Here is a 22,485-nt window from a genome sequence, read left to right as displayed (position 1 = left end):
CCAGTGTGCAAAATTTCAGATCAATTAGACAGGTAAAAGTGTGTCAAATATCAGTTATAAGATTTGTAGCTGACGAAATTATTTTTTCAATTTTTTTAATATTGATAAAAAATTTTTTTTAATTTCTAAAATCATTTATTTTGACATTTGATTCATGCATTGTCTCCAACTTTACACAAGTAGGCAAAATTTCAGATCGATAGGATAAGTAGAAGTGTATTACATTTTGATTACAAGATTTGTAGCAGACAGACAGACAGACAGACAGACAAGAAGTGAAGTTAAAGAGAAGTGTTGTAAAATGAAGACAGATTTGAGCAGTAGCTGTGTACTTCTGGCCCCAACGGCTTTTAGCAATTGATGGCATATATTACGTTGCCCACTGATATCTTTTGCCCACTGAAATAAATTTTTGTTGATTGTGAATTTAGACGCGACCTGCCATGAACACGCACTCCTCTTCAGTGGTGATAAAGATTACATACATGCTCGTACTGACTACAAATGTGACGAGGCTTTATGCGTATGTGGCCACGCCTAACCACACTGGCTGCTGCATGGCCTTGTCCATATCACGAAGTTTTAAAGGCTTGCTCAGTACTCTGAACTTTCGTCGTTTTTTAACAAGCTTTTACATATTGCTCCGCATTAAAATATGGACAAAATTCGTATTTCTCTCTCTGATTGCCAGCCACTGCCGGGATTATAGGTGGTTTGAAAGCTCATGTTCTCTTGCTTCGTTTGGTAATGCCTGCTTATAGTAAATTTTCCTGCTTGCATACATTGTTGATGGTGTTCTAGAATCGCCTATTCAAATTAAAGAATATTAGAGTTTCTTAGATGTTGGGAGCAGGAGTGCCGTTTGAGGAAGATTTGATTCATTTACTTCTCGAACTCCTCCTCATATTTACCCATTAAAATAGCGACATTAACACTCAAGTTTACAATTGCAATACGGCAGCAACTGGCCATATCACTGACACAGTCCTAATGAGCTATTTGATTACTCTCTGGGATCACTTGCAGCAATAGGGATTGGTTGTTTTTCCAGTTAGACAGTTTCCCAGTTTTTCAATGGCTAGTGAACATATCGATGCTCTCCGTTTTCGTCGGAATCGCATATTGCCAGTGAAATAATTATTTCCTTCCTATTCCCCATTTTTACTTTGATTCACTTGTCTCGATGAGCTTCGTCAACATTTCTTATTGTTCTTAAATCTCAGAAGCATCCTATAAATGTGAAGACACCATATCTTATGACATCAAATATGTAAACCTAGTTCAGATCTTCGTTGTCTTGAAATTTAAATAAACTAATAACTAAAAATACGTTGTAGAAATTAAGACATCATTCTTCAAATATGGTTGTCGTACTTTACTGGTATAACGGTAGTAAGGATTGGGTGTGTAGGTAAACTGTGGTAAAATAACGTATATTGTAATACAGAACCTAATGATTTTTACAGTGATCATCATCATTGTTTGAAAGTTGTTGAAAGTGAAGAGAAACATTATAGTCAAAATGATGAAGGAGCTTCGCATAAAGAACATCCTCACTGGCCTCTTCACTTCGGTGAGACTGAGGTCAACTTATATTTGTTCATGAGACATATCCTCAAAATATACGGAGTGATAAACTTATCTATTATGCTACGTGGCAATTGAATGACTTGCAAGCACACATTGGATTTTCGGTGCATGCTTCGATTATTTATCTTCAATGCAATAATGTATATAACATATGATTTGGCCGCGTTGAAATGTTCACAGGATGCGAGCCTCAAAATCAAAACCAGTCAGCATCAAATAGCAGATATCAGAGAACCTATGACAATTATGCATAGTCGAACATCATTTTTTTAAATTGTAATTTTGGAAAATTTTTTTATATTATCAGTGGCGAGATCCTCAATTATAATCAAATTGCAATGAATTTACATTCATGAAAGTCACTCAGTTGCCAATGGCTGAAATATTTTTTTTAAACATAATTCTTTTAAAAAATGATGACAAAGTTTTCTTAAAAACATCGTGCATGTTTTTTTGTACGCATAAATATCTTAAAAATTCCCTTCATTAATAAAGATGAACTGTGTCAGTTAATTTAAGAGCACTGAAAATTTATAGAGATTCGCATTTACGATTTACCAGTCTCACGAAATGTCCTGACTTTAATTGCAAGGTTACTGCATCTTTTTGCACCAAAAGCGCTACGTACCTTCTTGTAGGTCTGATGATTGAACTAACCTCGATGACAGCAACCCAATTTTGAATACATCCGAAGATGGTTGTTATTACTTCTTCTCCTAATGCCTTATGTACTGTAAGTGTTATTTACTTTTATTTATTTTTCCTGATGCTGTTCCGTTGGTTTAATTTTAACTTGTTCTGTGTTGCAGGCGCTGTGCTTTGGACTCTCTATGGCATCGTATCCCGACAGCGTGAGTACCGTGAGCTGCTACAATATTTTGATTGCTCCTTTCATTATCATTTGTCCATAATGTGAACTTTGTGCGGTTATTTTTTATTTGTGCAGTTATTTTTTTATTAAGTGTACTTTTGCTTGAAAAAATGTTACAGCTAGGCTTCAAGTTTCTTTAGACCCCAAATGGTCGCATCTTTTTTTTAACAATGCATGTACGCTTAAACATATAAATAATTCAATAAACTATTTTTCATATCCAAAAGTGAGATCAAGCAGTAATGTGTGAGAGTAGAAGATTAAAGCATTTACCTCATAGGCATTTGTATATCAAAATTTATATTCTTGTACATAGTTTTTAATGCAAAGTTATGGGCAAAGTTTGAACAATTGTAAAATTTTCCGAAGCGTTTCTGTTGGTTCTAGTTGAGACACGATATATTTTTAGGTTTTAGTCAATTAAAAATTGAGCTGATAGGTCCGTTCTGTATTTTTACAACATATTGAACATATTGATTGATTGAACTATCCGATCATTTATTTGGAAACCTTTGATTGGATTTACGATCAGGTTCACATAACTACTTTTGATACTTCGCATTCAGCAACATCGAATTGATAAATTGCACCTCAGAAGCATAACACGTCTGTGCTCTTTGGCCGGGCCAAATTGTGTCAGGGTAACCCACAGTGAAGTTCATCGCTATTTCAACAAAGTGTGTTTTAATTCCCTAACTGTGATCTACGTAGTTTAACACAGAGCCCATACAGAGCCTTATATAAACCTTGAACAAGCAAGCTGAACATTTCATCAATAAATATAAGAGCTTTATCCGTAATTATTAACTTTTAACGTTTTGGAGTAACGCACCCATGTTGACCCGCAGGTAAACGTGGCTTCACGCTCGTCTGGTCTGCAGGGCTGTCGGGCGACTACCACTTCCGTACGCTTCAGGACCCTGACGATGCGGGGCCCAAAATCGATGGTGGTGAGCCATTCAAATACAAAAACACTTTCAGCATTGCGGCGGAAATTATATACTACTTTCAGGTTATACATATTTTTTAAATGCCAAGCTGAAAACATGTTTGTGGACGTAGTTTTTTATCTCTTGCCGATTTAGTTCCACGAAATTTTGCATATTGCTTCTTGATGTAGCGAATCATTTTTCGAGTCGTTCATATGTCATCACTTTTTCATACCAGTTTATTGAAATTCACTCATTTGCATGGAGTTAATACTCGTATATTCAGCTCATGCACGAGCTATTCGCTGATTTGCATATTTTATGAGGCTTGATAAATGATTAACAGGTGGAGCAAAGTGAGTCCTTCCTCTAAACATATCGACGAAAACGTCAGATGAGAAGGTACACATACTGACGACGCTAACGTGTGTTCTTCACTCAGACATACCGACGACTGCGACGATAACAGGTGTCCTTCCTTCAAACGTACCGACGCTAACGTGTATCTTTCCTTCAGGAATAAATGCTCAACCAATCAGACTTACTGCTGCTAATATTTGTCCATCCATATGACTAACCGACGCTAACGTGTATCTTCCCTGCAGACGTACCGACGCTTTCCGATTACGGCGAGCGATTTGGCTTGGGTCACTAATGCGTCTCAAGTGATCACAGCGACGGATGTGGTGCAGTGTGCGAGAAAGTCCGCCTTGGCAGGTGAGAATCCTGTTTTTAGTTTCTCAAGAAGGCGTCCGCCTTCGCAATTGGAGGATGAGACGAGGCAACCGACAGACACTCACTGCATTTGCACCGTTGTTGCGATTTCTTTACTTGGATGGGACTAAATAATTATCGCAAACTATATTAAATGGTGAAATATGCTTGGATCTATGATCAAAATATGGGCAGCAGCATGCAGGATTGCAATAAAGACGTAGTTACAGTATGTTTACGGACGAGCCTGACCGGACCGTGGTTAGCCGCCGACATCACCGATCCTACGCGGTCACGAATCGCGACTTTCGGATGGAGAACATTTACATTGACAATTAACAGAACCAATCATTATGTTTGTTGTGCATATTAGCAATTGTCAGCCGACTTGAATTGCACGGAGTGTCATCTGTAAAAATCATCTGAGTCATGGCACCTGCATGACTGACGAAAATCTTGGCATTTTAGTGTAGAGGCACACCAACAGAGGACAAAGATAGGCTAATTATTTTCTACAGTAAAAATTTAGAACACAGGGATTTCCATCAAGAAGCGCAAGTTTAGAGATTGGGGACATTAATCAGCGATTGAGGACAGTGGTTGTATGATATTTTGTGGTGTATAGTTCTTACGCTGAAACAGTTTGCTTGAAATAATAAACTACGTAAATAATCGACCACATTGCCGTAAACTGCAAAAAATTACCCGAAAATAATTTTATTCTTCCAGATATGACTGCCTTTGCGTTTGATGGAGCCTGTACGACTTACAAATTCAACAGCAAACCTTCTTCCTGTCTTGTGGGCGAGAAAGTCATTTATTTGGCGAACTCCAGCATTTCTTACGGACCTCCCGCGACTGTACCTTTCGGTGAGTCCCTGAGATATCAACTGAGTGAATAATAGCATTACCGCTCAAATCCATTGTCCAACCTAGGGTTGGTTACAAACCATCCTGCCGGTGGTCTTCACGTTTTATGACTAAGGCTTCAATTCACACGAGTCACAGGCACAGTCATGGGTCTCACGCCACAGCCACAATCTGAAATTATTTGCAAGTAGGACCGCAAAAGTTAGAGATACAATTACGTATGGGAAAGAAATGCAAGTACAGTTTAAATCAGTCAGTATTGTTTAATAGCATGGCGATAAATATGTCCAGCGTCCCCACGTCGTACCGTAATGGACGTCAGGAGCAAAAATGGCAAGTGATGACGGAGCGATAAGGTAAACTAGTAAGATGTACAAGTGCTTCATGAGATGCGTTAAAGCTACGGCTACAACTACTGTGTTGGATGCCCACACCCTACGTATATTGGAATATATAATTCTTACCAAATTTATAGTTTAATTATCTAGTAACATTTAAAATTATATTACACATTACAAGATTTATCAGAAGACATGGTTGCAACGAGAGAGTAATGATTAAAAAGTCTAGTGTGGAAAAAGATCTCGGAGTTTATGTCGACAAGGAGCTGAAATTTTCTAAGCATGTTGAAACGCAAGCTAACACATCCAACAAACTTCTTGGACTAATCATGCTCCTCGCTCGCGTCACAGCTCAGTGACCCTCGGAGTCGGTGTAGGCCACCATCAGAGGCGTTAAGGTCGGGGCCCTGATCATTGACATGAAACCATTCCCTGTTTTTAATTAATAAAATCAATTCTTTTTTTGTTGGAATGGTGAGTGTGGAAGGCCTTTTCTAAAAAAAAAAATAAAAAAAATAAAAAAAAATAAAAAAAAAACTTTTGAGGAGTTAGGTTAGGCGAGGCTGTGACTAGCACTATTTTTGAACTCAACCCTCGATTTGGAGCTCTAAACGGGGTTTGCCTGCCAACATTGGAGCAGAGGGAAAATAGCGTCATAAGTGATGTACGTAACGTATTAAGTTTGTGTTAGTGATGTTTCGACAGATATCATCCAGTTTCAACAGAAATCATTCAGAGCCTGTGCTGTGAGCGTGTGTGAAAGTTCAACTGTATCTACCGCCACATGCAGAAGTGAATGTGCGTGTCCTTATTTGTTCATATCTTTGCGTTTGGTAGCGTGTTATGGTAGACGAGTGCGTGTTGTGACGCTGTGCCAACGCCATGGCTATCATTCCTGGACCTTAGATGTTCTTCCAAATGTTTTCCCTCTGTTCGGTTAGAGTTGTTAAGAGTTAGAATGATTCAACAATCAAAAATTCCAAATGCTCCATCCAAGCTTTTTAGGACTTCGAAGGACGGTATAGTAACGATAATGATATGGTATTCCGTGCAAAAATCTACAAAAATGACAATCACTCGTAAAATCGATACTAAAAAAGCCTAATTTTGCCGATCGCATCGTTCTAAAAACGTAATAGAACTCCTAAAACCCCTTAATTGCACTGTGCGTTCAAAATCAAGCCCTCAGCTCTTCCAGTTAGAAATGGAGCAGCGGCTCTTCTATCAAAACCAGTTGAGAGTTCGTTGCTCTAGAGAGGCCTGCAACCAATTGGCTTTTCGAACCAAACCCACCAATCATTTATTAAAGGCTTTTCAAGGCAAGCCACCAATTACAGACGAAAATTTGCCCGCAACGTGTACTTGGCTGCAAACGTGTACCTGAGCGAGTTTTGAAAGTATAGCCTACAGTCGTTGCAAGCAAATTCTTTACCTATAATTTCTTTACCTATATAACTAGCGAAGTCTTTGTTCTGAAAGGTCTTTCGAAATACCAACGTGTAAACCCGATTACGCGCATTCGTCATGTCAACTCCAAACCAATCATGCCACTAACATTAACCGTTAAATAACTTTCCCTATTGGATATACCAACAGGCCCTGCTCACTAACATTTCACTGAACTCTGACAGTAAATTTTTCTTCACTTGTCTATTTATGAACAATGAACTTCTGCAACAGTTCGCTTGACTATGACAATAAATTGATGTTCACCCATGTATATTCCAACAGGCACTGCTCCCTACATCAAGACTACTGTCGAAAATATTGAATTCAAGCAGTACCAGCTGGTGAACTTTTTCTCTGATTTGTTTTCTAATTCTGCATTGATGCAACCTTTTGAGAGCGGTAAGATGTCTTCTACCCCAGTTAGGGTTTGACGCAAAGTTTTAGCCGTGCCGCGTGTCGCAAGGAAGGGATAGGTATGGAGAAGGCATGTCCCATTTTCCCTGTTGAATCTCGTCACTGAATTTGGTTAGAACTTTATCTATTCAACATTTACACACGTCACTACCACAATTACTATGGCAGAGAACCGGTCCAATCTCCTTCCAAGAGATTGTAACATGTCAGTGGCGTCATTAGGCCTGTTTTAGAGAAGTTGTAGCCCCCTGATGTATAAAATTGTTATTTATATCGCTATAATATGGCCTGAATATATCTTACAAGTTAAAACTTTTAGTCATACAACCAGTCATTAATAACTTCAATATTATCATAAATATTGAAGGCCCAACACGACAGGCCAACATGGCTTCATTTCTGACATCTTCATTGCTTATATGACATGCACTTTCCAGTTACAGCCAATATAATTGCATTGATTCTCTTAGTGTACGATTTGATCAATGTTTATTCTCATACTAGATAATTGGTTTTCCTCCTCCGATTTTGAAATGTAAATTAAACTTACACTGTAAAACCCCAAATAAATCACTTTTATAGTGAAAGGATTTACTAACAACTTCACTATTAATAGCTTCTGTTCCCCACAGTGGTCACAATTCACCAGTACTTTTACGTCTTCCCACGAGAAGAAGGCGGCAACATCGCTGTTCATTCGGGCGCTTTGGACGTGGCTTCTTGCGTCACCGACACCCCATGCGGGCTGCCCGTCCTCGTCAACACAACTCGGCTGACTTATTACATACGTGAGTTTTGGTGACGCAGTGCATTGGATTAGTTAAGGGAATGAACCAGTAACCACGGTGTTTTCTCAGATGTTATATTGGTAGCGAAAATTAGAATGAGAAATATAGGTAGCAATTAATTCACATATGTCATTCAAGAATCCCATGTATTCGAACTAAAGTTCAGAAACTTTGGCTTTTTGAAACAACCGATACAATGATCGTCGAGAATGTTCATAGCTTCCATAAATTCTTCAAGATCTTGAGTTAGTGTTATTAGAGATTTTTATTGGATGTCACCATAACTCATGACACCACGAAACCGGAGCAAATGTCACTAGAATTAATTATGTAATCTGTGAGATTATCGGTAACTTATAAGATTATGCATAAGACGTGCGAGTTGTGAGCCTTTTTATTTATTATTATTTATTATTATTATTATTTTTATCATTTTCGAGCCACTACATTTGAAGTAGGATTTGATGGAACTTTAATTCTTGTCGATTTTACAATATTGATCAATGATCGTGTCCATTGCGTCTAGCTGCATTAGGAGGTCATCCTGCTGAGTGTGGCAATTTATGGAATAACTTTAGACATGGGGGACTGAAATGCGTGGTGCTATATCAAGACTTGGTTCGTTGTTAACTCCTCAGCTGCAGCGAGATCATCCTTTTAACTTCAATTTACAGTAAACGAATGCGGCAACACCATCCAACTAGCTGAAAATACAGAGATTTTGGTGTTCTCACACCCCGGGTTTGGATGCAAGGCTTTCCCCGACGGTCATACCTACAACTGCAGCGTCACCTTCACGGCAGCTAAGCTAAGGGAATATCAAAGTGCCGGTCTTTTCGCTGGTGCTGATGGGTCCTGTGACGGCTACACGATGAGCGCTCAAAAAAATTCAAACGAAAACCTTGATTTGTGCAAACCTTTAAAAGTTAGTGCCTGAAAGTGTTTCACCGTCTGGTCATATTACTATACCTGGGTTTTTCATACATAATATGTACATGTAATTGCGTTTGAGAGTTTTTTTCCTCTATTTGTTGCTAGTAGCAAAACATTACGATTGCAAAGTCTAAAAGGAGTACACACAAATTAATCTTCATCTCATTGGTGGACTCGTGACAAAAAGCCACGAAAGTAAATATGATCTCCATCAGTGTCACTGTTAAATTGATTTATTTTGGCATTGTTTTTCAGCCCGGCTCCTTCTACAACATAACTATCGCCATCCGAGGAACTGTGGCTGCGAAGACGTTCAAAGCGGGGTTCTTCATTTTTACTTTGTAAGACTGAGCTTGGGAGTAGACTGTTAACCCTCTTCAGACTCCATAATACCGCGGAGTTATAATCGTACCGAGTGTAGAAATACAATAAGAAATTTGCAGTCCAACTAGGATTATACGTTGTAGAAGAGGGACAGGACGGGATCGAGGTAGCCGAGGCTTTGTTGAACCGACAGAGGAATGAGATGTTTCGGCGCCATTTTTATCCTCCGTAATTAATTTTAGAGAAAACCAGAATTTTCTCCTGTCTTTGGATATGATTGGTGATAATTTCTACTAATAGGTTTTGCTTCTGATTTTGACGTAGTGCGACATAGGCAAAACTTCAACAAGGCTTTCGATACAGTGTTTTATTATGGGCATCGTTTAATGTGGTGCAACGCGTTTTGGATGTTTGTGCACATGGCCTTCCTGATATTTTTGAACGTGTGAATTTTTCTTAATTAACACACCGCTTACGTCAATTGCTCCTCATGACATAAATCCTTCAGAGCAACGCCCGCAACAGGGAAGTTCATTATAGTGAGTTATTAATATTGCCAATCCAGTATATTTAAAATAAAAAGATGATTATTCTAGTGTTGCTTATCAATTTCAAAATAGTATGTTTTTTGGTGGTGGTGCCAATCTTTGAGCGTTGGGGGCACCTGGCGCCCCCTCGTTGCTTGAAGTAAACCCTGCATATAAGCATGGGAACGGCATGGGTATGGAGCAGTAGGAATTAAAAAGGGAAATTAATTTATACGGCACATGTAAACTGTCATGAATTTGATTGCAAGGCAAGATGGGTAGAAGCAACTTCGGGTTGCTCAAAACTTAGGGTTGAAGACAACACAGGATTCTAGAAAGGTTGAGGGCAGCGTCAGGAAGACAGGCAACGCTGTGGTGGCATGAGCAGTTCAGAGGGTTGTTGGTGACGCTGGGCTGTACTCAATTTTTTACCATATTTTGGACACATACGACGCAGTGAACAACGCACGAATGTTGTTACTTGAGCTGTGTGAAGTGGTGATGCCACGCACGAGTGCTGTTACTTTAGCTGTGTGAAGTGGTGATGACACGCACCGTGACGCACGGGTGCTGTTACTTTAGCTGTGTGAAGTGGTGATGCTACGCACGAGTGCTGTTACTTGAGCTGTGTGAAGTGGTGATGCCATGCACGAGTGCTGTTTATCTGGGCGCAGTAGTGATGCCAAGCATCTTTGCTGTTTCTACAGCTGTATCAAGAACTTTTTTCGACTTTGTGCAGCTCAGAATTCACATTTTTGCTCAAAAAAAATAACTGTTGAGACGCTGAGCCCGTGCAATTAAACCTTTCGTTGCCACAACCTTAGTAAATCTGTCCGGAGAATCAAATCGACTATGGCAGAGGAATGAAGAACACATAATTAGAATTTTCCTTTTGTCGATGATACAAAACCGGTACTCGCTGAATTGACCAGATCTGCATCATTTGTTCTTCAATTGTATAAATACTTCTCAAATTTACTGCAATTCTAGCCCTGTCTGTGCTTAAAATTTTGTCGTGTTAAGGATAGGTTGAAATTTATGTGTTTCATCTTTGTATTTGCGTGCTGCTAATGAAACTGAATGTACACATTGAAGCTCCGAAATTTATCTATTAATCTGTCATGATAACTTCCGTCGCTTGCTGAATTCTCGACCCTGCAATTATCAGTTGTACGGCTAAACACTCAATCCTAATTGGGGCATCTTTGCGGCAATAATTGGGGATCAGGACGGGCATTACTTATGTACTCATGCTTTGCCCGCCACTTTGTCGTTTGTTCAAGTCAAAGCTGTACTAATATTCCAACCTCTTGTTAGTTTTCTCCGTTGTTGTTTTCGGTCTCAGATTTGATTCAGCTCCCCAGTAAATGTGTTGCATTCACACGTTGTTTCTATCGCCTACTTTAACGTTAAGCTCCTCAATAAGCCGTGGCGTCATCGTCAAGTGGGCGTTGATGTCGTCACTTCACCTCAACACGGACACCTAACTTGTCCTGATGAACAACGATCGTGACACTAAATAACCTAGAAGAAAGCTGCCGAGGTAGCACTACAGCGTTGTTCGGGTTACATGTTACTTTAGGTTTAGCACTATAGGATAGAGTCAAAATTAGGTGTTATACACTGACAATATCATTAAATCCTAATGACAGTTTTGGTGCCCAAAATCATCCTCTTTGACTTATAGGCGTTAAGAGGTCGGAAAACATTTGTTTTGCGGGTAAACAACAAATGAAATAAAAGTTTTGTGGCCCCCCAAATCCCTAATATCCTCAAACTTTTCGATATTTTCGCTATAACTCCGAGTAATATATTTTTGAATATATTAATCGAAACTCATACAAAAGATTAACCATTTTGTTGGAAAACCAATATGCCGAGTTCCCTCTGCCAAAATTAAGTAGTACACATGGATTATATGAAGTACAACCTGAAAATAGAAAATAATAGAAATAATTATTCAACTGTATGAGCTGTCAATTTTTAAGGATTGTCTTCATTTTCTCGCCAGTCCTGATAACGATCTGGTTCATATAAGAACAATTACTCCTCAATTGAATATATCAGTATTAATAATTCAGTCTCGTTAAAAAACGTCTAGGACATCATAGAGAGGCTGAATACATTGTAAATTTTCATCAATAATAGTGATGAAGAAACTATATAATAAAAAGTGTTCTTTGAAATTTAGGAGCATCATACATTACAGGGATTCAATTTCTTTACTTACTACATCAAGTTCTCTCATAGTTAAACAATCCCTTTTCCATGCTAATACACTTTGCATGAATACGTCAAATATAATAATTTATTCAGCCGTGACGACCTGCGACAATTTAAGGATCACTAGATCCATCTTTAAAATGAATTATGAACGTCCAGTGCAGCGTGGCGATAAAAATGTACCTATTTTCCATCTACCGCAGCGCGTACAGCCAATAGGCAGGGTGGCCCAGTGGTTTAAGTTCAGAGTATCAGAATTGGCGCAGAGAGGCGAGGGTTCGATCCCAGCTCTGTGCGCCAGTTTCTGGTAAGAATCGGCAAGGAGGCCGGGCGGTTAAGCAAAGCAGAATTGTAGCAGTGAGTTGCGAGTTCGAGACCGCAAAATGCGGTGAATGTTCTGCAATGTTAAGAATTGGCGACAGGCCTACGGGCTACGGCCTAATAAACGTTGAAACCGTTATTATATATATTATATAAGGGCTCACGTCATATTATTATCTGATGAAGTTTAAGGCAATTTGAGTTATTTGTTTACTTACATGTAAACTACGTCAGCACAACAAAATGATAATACATCGTGCATACTATCACATATTCCTTACAAATTATTGCTGAACGATTAAGTTAGCAGCAACCAAACGACTGAGAAATAATTTGAAATCGGGCAACGTCTGGAACAATGCCAAACTGACAATGGCCTGAAGCAAATATCGAGACTTTTTCCATCAAACTCAGCGAGAGGATTGCTAAAATATTTAAGGCTGCAGCTTATATGTCGCGTATACAGCGGCCGTACTTGATAACTCGATTGTACCTTTACGAAGTCAAGAACTAAATGTCAAGATTTTTTTTTTCAAAAATGCCTCAATTCTGGGTACGTTTTAGCTGAGAGATATATGTATGAGGATAGTGACGCGTCTTCAACACAAATTTTGCTTCACCAGTACGGCGATTTATTTGCAAAACTCAATTTTATTTAGAAGTATACCTAATCAAGAGATTATTCTTCCATTTTCACAGCTGAAAGCGACTAAAATCCATTAGTTTTGCCGCTGGCTGTCTCCATACTAAGTAGGATGGCACAGAAGCTGTGAAGTTAGACTTTGTCAGTCCCGTGTCGGCTACAGACGGCGTTAAATCGTCTGTGGTCGTAAATATAAAAGTCCTTCGGTGGGCGTGAAAGAGCATGAAAGAGCATTAGAACTATGTAAATGTGATACCAACGAAGTGATAAATTTGGTAACTCGTTATTGGGCCTCCGGAACTCCGTGTCGAAATCAGTTATACCAGCGCAGGAGGTTTGACAGGTACGTAGGTGTATACGTTGGTACTTATGATCAAGATTCAATTGCGTATGCTTGAGTTAGTGTAGGCTTAAAATTGTTACTATGACCAGTGTAATTTTTCATTGTTTCATTCAAGGACTGGCTTGATATGAGTTTGTGTCATCCGGTTCTAACGACAGTAGACACTGTCACCTTAATCGCTAAAATTTAGTTTAGGAGTTACTGCCAAATTTCTTCTTCGTATTCATATTAATTTCGGAATTTCGAGTCACTATCAGAAACAAGAAGCATGATCCGTTGCTAGTAACCCGGCTTGACCTGATTAATTAAGGAACGTTGAACCCAGCAATTTATGTGATTTAAATATTACTACAAAATTCAAGATGTTAATAGAGTGACGGAGAGTGATGTGAAAGGAAGGATGGATCCAATTACTTAATACTTCACAATTTATTAATGCTTCAGAATCAGTCATTAATAACCATTTATTACTTATGTAAATGTCATATAGCATGCATTCAGGTCGACGATAACCGACATATGAAAAGACCTATTATTAACTGAAAATAAATAAGTAACTTAATATAGAGTAATAAATAATAAATAAGTACTCTGAACTTTAACTGTTGAAAATTGAGCCTATTAGATTCGTTTATATGGCTTGTGATGTTTCTAGCGCGGTCTGCAACATTGTAGCTCTGAGGCTGACAATAGCTGAGCATGTTTATACAAAGCGTTTGCTACAAGGCTTGTTCAGGAGCTAAAATTGTGGCCGACAACTGCGTACTTCTTCTTGCCATGTGTGTGACGATTGATTGGTTATAATCGAGTCCTTGAGAAATAGGAGAGAATTTCGTTCACTTTATCTAAAATTTAGTTTTTTTTCGATGAGGGAAGGCTCTTAAAAAATTGAAACAAAAAAATTTGAACTAAAAGATTTTTATACATGATGGACTTTCCGCATGAGTCGCTTCTGTCATGACAATGCCCCTCATCTTATAATAATAATAGCGGTTTCAGCGTTTATTAGGCCGTAGGCCTGTCGCCGATTCTTAACATCGCAGAACATTCACAGCATTTTGAGGTCTCGGTCTCGAACTCGCTACAATTCTGCTGTGCTTAACCGCCCGGCCTCCTTGCCGATTCTGACCAGAAACTGTCGCACAGAGCTGGGATCGAACCCGCGCCTCTCTAGTGCGTCAATCTTGGTACTCTGAACTTTAACCACTGGGCCACCCTGCCACATGGATGTGGACCTTGTCCTGCCATTGTATAATTTCAGAAATATTTACTTACTGTCAACCACAGCACGACATTAGTTATGTACTGCCAACCATTGCACGCCATTAGTTACGTACTGCCAACCACTGCACGCCGTTAGTTATTTACTGCCAACCACTGCACGTCATTAGTTATGTGCCGCCATGTCACCGATGTTATGCGGAGTCTGAAGAATCCTTCCCAACAATCGAAGTCGTGAAAACATCTAGCTCGAAGTGCATGATAAAGGAAGGTATTTCTTATTTGAAAGTAGATCAACGAAAGATATCCTCTGATGAGGGCAAGGCTAACGTTCTTAATCAGTTTTTCAATAGCGTATTCACTGAAGAGGACTTGAACAGTATTCCAGCTATTGAGGAGCGCCCAGTCAAATACAAGAAGAAGAGGTTCTCAAGCGCCTTATCGCTGTAAATCCAAACAAGTCATGTGGACCAGACGGCTTCCACCCCAGATTACTCAAAGAGTTAGCAACTGTCCAAGCCGGCCCTTTGACGTCATTTTTTCAAAAAACTTTGAACGAAGGGATCTTGCCGGCTGACTGGAAAGAAGCTCAAGTGACACTATTATTCAAAAAAGGTGACAAAAGCTGCCCGAGCAACTATCGCCCTGTCAGTTTGACAAGTGTCTTTTGCAAGGTAATCTGTTGTGAGGAATCTGTTGTGATGGATCGTTTGATAGATCATTTGACTGCTAATAATCTCATATCAGACTGTCAACATGGCTTTATTGCCGGGAGATCCTGCACCACTAACCTTTTGTCTACTCTGAAGCGACTGAAGGAATGGACCCGCCTGCTGGACGAAAGGGAGCCAGTAGAAGCAGTGTACCTCGATTTTGCCAAGGCATTTGACAGTGTCCCACATGAGCGGCTGTTGCGGAAATTGCAGTCTTTGGGAATTGAGAGTAATGTACTCAATTGGATCAGAGATTTTCTAGTAGGGAGACGACAACATGTCAGTATTGATGGCTTCAGTGCGCAGCGGCGTGCCACAAGGAAGCGTTCTCGGGCCTGTGTTCGTTGCGTTTATAAACGATCTGCCAGAAGCTGTGTCTAGCGTTTGCTCGATGTATGCTGACGACACAAAAATTTATAATACAGTGAAGAATACGTCGCAAAAAGTACAGTTGCAAGGTGATCTTGACAGGCTGGTTGACTGGGCTGATAATTAAGTGGCAGCTGCGTTTTAACGCTGACAAATGTAAAGTTATCCACCTTAAATTTAGTAGCGAGTGTTCAAAGACGCGCAACAAGGATAGTTCCGGGCTTGAAAGGCAAGTCCTATGAGGAAAGATTAAAGATTATGAAGCTTCCAAGCCTCAGTTATCGACGTCTGCGTGGGGACCTCATTGAAGTATAAAAGTATACTCATGGCTTATACAAGGTCCCAGAAGGATTACTAGACTTTGAAACAAGAACCAACACCAGGGGCCACGGCTATAAACTAAAAAACAGCGTTGAAACACATCCATGCGACAACATTTTTTCTCGCTTCGAGTCACCGACATGTGGAACAGCCTCCCTGATAGCATCGTTGACGCTCCGAGTATGAACATCTTCAAAAACAGACTAGACGAAGCTATGCAGGAGCATATGTTTAGTCTTAAAATGCCTAGCAAATTACGGACCAGGCTATGAGTCCAGCAGCTATCTCAATCAATCGTCAGCTATGGAAAGATCGGGTTCCAAAAGCCGGATCCCTTGTGAATCAAGTCACGAAAAGTTCAAAAATCGGCAACAGGCCATGGGCCTATTTTTTCAACGCCGACACTTCTATCCTATTCTATTCTAATACAAGGTTGACCCACGCGCGGCTGGGCCTAGCGGATGTAATTTGTTATTCCAACTGTTACGTCACTGTGAAGAACCTCGTATCGAGAATCTTCTTAGGGTAGAATAATTTGACACGTGTAGTTTGCCGACGGTTTCTGGCGAAGTCGAAACATTCATTAAGACTAAACGAAATATAAAGCTCGGTTAGTCAAACTGGTAAAAGCTTTCATCGTCTAATGATGGCCTATACCAATCGCAACGCCCTAGTGAACTGGCGTGCTCGAGAATAGGACGAATCTAAAATTTTATATTACGCGTACATGAGAAAACCCTTCACAGTAACTTTGGCTCATATGACGTCACCTTGGCTCTTGTCAAACTGATTTGTAACACCGGTTCTGCTTAAAATAAGACTAGTTGCAGGCAGTAAATAATTTTTTGAGCCATTTTGATACGGTCAATTTTTTTAAATGCTTCCAAGATGACATATTAATAATGTGTTGAACTTCAATATTTATATTTTATACCCGCAGTGACGTCACTCTAGAGATGCACGGAAAGGCGAAAATTCGTTATCGCCGTGGGTCAACCTTATATAGTTCAACCATGGGTAAATGTATCCGTTACGAAAGGGTTAAGCACCGAATCAGAGTGCTAAGTGTTGACGTGGAGCGTTAAGTGCCTTTTTGCATTGGAAGTTGTTTACCTTGTATTGTTTTCGTTGCCATTTGTAAAATATTTTTGAGGAGATATGAGCACCAAACATTCAAAATCTGTGCGTGCTAATTATTACGGCGGAATGCGGAAATGCCATTAAATATTTTAAATTTTCTTCGCCGTTTTATATTTTTTGTTTTCGTTAATTATTAAATTTGTGAATATGTTTTTGAAGTTCTACTACATGACGTTCTCCTATAAAGTATAAGGAAATTTGAATACCTACGATAAGAACTCTTGGAGTGAGGGAAAAGCTTGAACCGTTGTCGAGAGAAGACGTGTCAGCAAACCTCTCTGTTTTCTTGTATACTGTGTCATGGTTAACGATCTCTCAATGATCAATACATCTGAGAGCCAAGATCTGATCGACCCGGGTGCTTCACCAGACGCATCAGGTCTAGATTTCACGATGACAGACTCTCAAGTCAGACATTTCTGTGAAAGTGAGATCGCCGGTGAAAATGATGCGACTCTTTCCAAGACCCAAGATGGCGACTTGTCAAACTGCAGAGAAATACGTCGGAAACGCAAGAGTTCGCCCATGCCAATTGGAGATACGTCTGGAGTGATCAAGAAGAGGCCTAATACCAGAATAAACTCAACGCCTATTGAGCAATCAAGTCAGAAGACCATCACTGCTGCAGCAGATGCTGATTTATGTAGCGCAACTGAGCGAAGGGATTCACAGGTGATACTCATCCGCCCAGCTGACAATAGTTCTAAGCAGATGCTGACCTCACCAGAGCAGCTTTGCGCAATATTGGAAGCTCCACCATTCTCAACCATGCAAGTGGAGGATGTACGAGTAAATCACCGAAAAGGATTGATTGCCGTTCAGCTAATGAATGATAATGAAGAAGATATCACTCGTCTACTGCAACTTACTCAGCTCGGCCCTTGGTCAGTTACATGCTCTCAACCCAACCAGGGAAGGTATTGTTATGGAGTCATCACTCCTGTTGATACTGGTGCTGATATATCTGCTATGGAGAAGCGTGTTAAAATAGATAGTCCTTGTAAATTTGTGAAAATGGAGAGGTTAAGCAGAAACCTAGAAGGTAAGCGTGTGCCCTCTACCTCAATTAGGGTGGTTTTTGAGGGTGGACAGCTCCCTAATAGAATGAAAATTGGCTACATTGCCTACTCCATCCGCCCCTACATCTTCCTTCCATTGCAATGCTACCGTTGCCAACGATATGGTCACTCGGCAGATGGCTGCAATAGTAAGAAGAGGTGTCTTGTGTGTGCTGAAGAACACCATTACAAGGAATGCACAAGCAAGCAGCCAAAATGTGCCAACTGTGGTGGAGCACATAAAGCCAACTTCACAGAGTGTCCTAGGGCCCCAGGGCGTGCACGACAAGTGAGACCTAGCAACACTAATAATGTGAGTACCAATTTTATACATGGGAACAGTGAATTGGTTCACTGCCCCTCTCAAGGTGGTATGCCTGGACACATGACTAGCTTGATGAATGCACGTGCAGATCTGCCATCAGATCCAGTACGCTTTGAGAGGAGATATGGACGGAGATTTTTGGGAAAACATACTGTGACAGTGTCAGCTGATGTCCACCACCAATTGAATAGCCCCATTCAGGGATTCTGCTCTCCAATGTACAGTCAAGTAGTCTCAAATCAGCCCTTAGTGGAAGAATCAAATGGCGTTACTAACCTCAACTCAGCTCCTTGTGTTGCGGCTTGTGAGCCAAAGGCTTTTGTTCCACCTATTGAATTTCTATCCAGCCTGGTGGGCTGCTTGACAGATTTGTTTTCTCTCCCATTGCACAAGGAATCACCTTCCAAGACTAGCTTTTTGATAAACCATGCCATTCAGAAGCATTTTGGTGTTACCCTTACTGCCTCTTCAATAAATAAGATCATCCCAAACTCTACCACTGCTAATCTGGAAACCATCAAGAGGGCCCCTAATGTATCCATGCCATCCCCAAATCCTGATGTGGTTTACTCTAATGATGAAGATCTTGGCTGTCTAAGTGTGGATGACAGCTTCAAATTAGTTTCTGACTCAGACATGACNGGTTACCAGGGCAGGAAAAGTCCTATTTTTGTCTGAAATATCGCGGCTCTAATATCATATAATTTCAGTAGGTATGAAATATCGCGGCTCAAATGTCATAAATTTTTGTTTGATTGATAAATCGCGGTTTGCACTTTGCAAACATGTCACTTCATAAAATTTTCAACTTCCGCAATCCGCATTGCTCTACCGTTCCCACCAAAATATTCTGCAGAAAAAACATAAACATCGTAATGTAAACAAATCAACTAAATGTTTTGCTGAAGATTGTGCATAGTTGCGGTCATGTCAAAGTGGTCAGACTGCATTAACATATGCTCAACTTACAGTAAAGACAAATTTTATTGTTGCCATTTGACTGTTTTAGGGTAAAATTAGAAATTTGGGTAACCCGTGCATGGACTTTGTAAATAAATTTGCGCCTCCTAAATGGCTTTTCATGGCCAAGATATGGAATTCACGGCTTGGTAAAATAGAATCACGGCTCGAAGAAATGTAATTACGGCTGGAAGAAATGTAATTACGGCTGGCAAATCCATGAAACCACGGCTCAAAAAATTCAGTCGCGGCTCACCAAGCAGATATATTCCATGCCTGTGGGACACGTGTCCCAATTTACCCCGCCTCCGCCTGTCCCTTTTTCCCCCATTTGACATTGATGGTATACTGTCGGTATTATTAATAACAATATTTGCTAATATTTATTATAATTAGTTGAGAATTAATATTAAATAACAATAATTTAACATTAATAATATTATTATTACTAGTAAATTTCATTTGCATATTCTATTTAATTTTATATTTTTAAACTCAATTATGGTGCCAAGACCATGAAACTGAATTTTATTCCATCCAATTCTGCCTTTAAGTTAAGTTATAACATTCATATCTAGCAGTTGCACCCATCTTCTCCCCCACCCACCTGCCACTATGCAGAGGGTGGATGCAGCGTCGCCAATATATGGATTTTTATGCCCAAAGCGTCGCCGGCCATTTTAAAGATGCGTTGCCGGGTAATTTTTAATGAAAAGCCATTTACACTGAGTAATAACGAACTATTTACAAGCCACAAACTTATTTACAAGGTTGCATGCACGTGCTACCCCAAATAACTAATTTTACCCTAAAAACAGTCCGATTGTACTGCAAGTGTCAACTGAACATGTAATAAAGCAGTCTGACCGCTCTAATGCTGACCGCTCTAATGTGACCGAAACAACGCAATCAAAAAAACGTTGTTTACATTTTTTGCGGGAACTCATCGCAACTGATTTCCGGACAAGCTTCGCTGCATTGTAATCCATCCAACTTACCGGAAACCTTACTTTTCTTCTAAATAGTTGGCCGAAGACTAAGAAATATATTAAATGCAAGAATTTCAATCTAAATGTGTCGGCAAGATCTTCTGAAGGCGAAAATTTGGCTACTGAAGCATCGCCAAAGATCTTGCAATATTCATCCACTCTCTGCACAGTGGCGGCCACCTGCAGTCAAAGTCTCAACCAAAATGTTTTATTCTAGTTAGAATAGATAGCCTACAACAAGAGCTTTCTAATGTTACTAAAAACTTTGAAATTGGCTCATAGGAAACCTACAACTGATAGTTTTTTCCAAAAAAAAGTAACAGAAGTTGGTCCATTTTTGATGTGAAAGTGAAAAAAGGAAAAAATTCATATCTTTTTCATTTTTCAACCTACTCCACTCATACTTAGGTATATGATATTTTTCTAATTTTTTTTCTCTTTTCAGTGTTGTAATTTTCATTACAATCAAAGAAATTTGTTGTTTTTTTGCACATACCTACAATTAAGCTGCCATGCCATTCAATTGCCCTTGCAGTCGCAAAGAGCTATAAAATGAGCCCAAACTTGTTTATGAAATGTTTCATGGTAAGAAGATATGAATAAAAATATGAATAAAAACCATCCCTTATTACCACGTTTTTCTTAGCTCGCTTTCGTGTCTGTGATGATCAAATCTTGCAATCAATATTTCACCAACTTTCCCATTAGCTAGTGCTCTGAAACTTTTAGGGAAGCTCAGCTCCCGATAACAATACAATAATCAATAATTTGTTGCACGTTTCCAGGCGTATAAACTCTAAAGGAACTCACAAGCAGGGGTTGGAACCTTTAATGCACGTCATCCTCGAGAGGATATTTGTGTTTATACTGCGTATATCGATGATACGCTTCGTATCATCGATACGTACATCAAGTCAAGTAAATTGGCTCGCAACAACGTGTTTCTAGCAAACAGAGATCAGTAGCTGCCGAAAAATTATTTCCTACTTTTGAGTCCACATGAAAAACGTGGTCTTTAAAATTTTTTTTATACATTTTATTAATTATCCTGTTTGACAGCAAGCATGGAAAACATCTAGCTTTAGGTCTCAAGTTCTCAACTAAAGCTTTCCCACAATTTCCAGAACTGCGAGATTTCCACCAGATGAATTACCTCCTATCTAATTGTTAACAAATGTGCATGATTGGGCTGCAAGATTCTAATTGTTTTAAAAATTTGTCACGTTAGAGCCGCAAGATTTTAGAAAGAAGTATGAAATTTCCAATCCTGTTTGACAGTAGTACCTAAGAGTAATGGATTTGTCACCACATTAGTATTGAAAGCAAGTGCTAAAACTGAAAAAGTATTTGAAGTAGGTTAGTAAAATTAGAATGGAAGAATAAAACCTGGTTTTTCAGCAGAGAATAGTAAATGAAAGCATGAGTCATTCTCTTGGTGCACAAATTAAATAATTTTAAATGTCAATTAAGCTGTCTGCTGTCTGCCGTAAGCTGTCTGCCTTGAGCTGTCTGCCTTGTACACCTTTGAGCTTTGATAGATATTCTATAGGCCTACTTGAATAACTTATTGGTATTTACTCAAAAATTTTGTCTAAACAATATTCTGAGGTTATTCCCAAATGAGACAATAGCAATAGGTCATATGACTACCATTTACTGTTCAATTCCTTACTTTGGTCCTGCTTAGTGCTTTGGAGAGTGGAAACTATGGTTAAGGAGTTGAAAATTCTGTTCTCTAAATACCTCTCAAATGTAAATCTTATATTGCTGCTGCTGGTGATTAAGTTTAAAATTAGTTTTTTTATGTATAAGGATACCTAGGCTTTTTGTTCCTATACAATCATACCTAGTTTATCAATATTATATAGTTATGTGCAGTGAGCATTTGCATATGTTAGTACGACATCATGTAATTTTTATACCAAGCTACCGCCAGTGTTGTTGTTGTTAGTTGCAACCATCTGCTTGACGGGGGGGAGGCTCTGGTGGCGGGCGGGGGGCCAGAACCGGAAAAGAGGGGAGGTGGGCGAAGGCAGGGAGGGTTACCAGGAAAGCTGCTGCCTCCATGGGGTTGTCCCACAGTGAGGAGACGCTGAGAGGTGTGGGGAA

The 22,485-nt window shown here is 39.6% G+C and overlaps 1 protein-coding gene across 2 annotated transcripts; it reads left to right on the top strand.

Moving 5' to 3' along the window:
- Window positions 1-1,464: 1,464 nt before the first annotated feature.
- Window positions 1,465-11,131, top strand: LOC108666627. Of its 2 annotated transcripts, none has more exons than XM_047880985.1 (9): window positions 1,465-1,573; window positions 2,400-2,441; window positions 3,310-3,411; window positions 3,996-4,107; window positions 4,834-4,974; window positions 7,047-7,163; window positions 7,853-7,966; window positions 8,641-8,891; window positions 9,155-11,131. In XM_047880985.1, the coding sequence occupies exons 1-9, from the start codon at window positions 1,523-1,525 to the stop codon at window positions 9,242-9,244; spliced, it is 1,020 nt and encodes a 339-aa protein (XP_047736941.1). In that variant the 5' UTR covers window positions 1,465-1,522; the 3' UTR covers window positions 9,245-11,131. The 2 variants fall into 2 exon arrangements, with proteins under 2 accessions (XP_047736941.1, XP_018009029.1); XM_018153540.1 differs by having other exon boundaries at window positions 7,811-7,966.
- The last annotated feature ends 11,354 nt before the right edge of the window (window positions 11,132-22,485 follow it).

The sequence above is a fragment of the Hyalella azteca genome, unplaced genomic scaffold (assembly GCF_000764305.2).
Source record: "Hyalella azteca isolate HAZT.00-mixed unplaced genomic scaffold, Hazt_2.0.2 contig6751, whole genome shotgun sequence".
NCBI lineage: Eukaryota > Metazoa > Arthropoda > Malacostraca > Amphipoda > Hyalellidae > Hyalella > Hyalella azteca.
This window is presented reverse-complemented; position numbering and strand designations above follow the sequence as displayed.

What these genes read in the sequence shown, in the direction of transcription:
- LOC108666627 (XM_018153540.1), top strand. Translation starts at nt 1,523, where the DNA reads ATGATGAAGGAGCTTCGCATAAAGAACATCCTCACTGGCCTCTTCACT. An exon ending in GGGGCCCAAAATCGATGGTG is followed by an intron (nt 3,412 to 3,995) that starts GTGAGCCATTCA and finishes TCTTCCCTGCAG; the next exon opens with ACGTACCGACGCTTTCCGAT. An exon ending in ATTTGTGCAAACCTTTAAAA is followed by an intron (nt 8,892 to 9,154) that starts GTTAGTGCCTGA and finishes ATTGTTTTTCAG; the next exon opens with CCCGGCTCCTTCTACAACAT.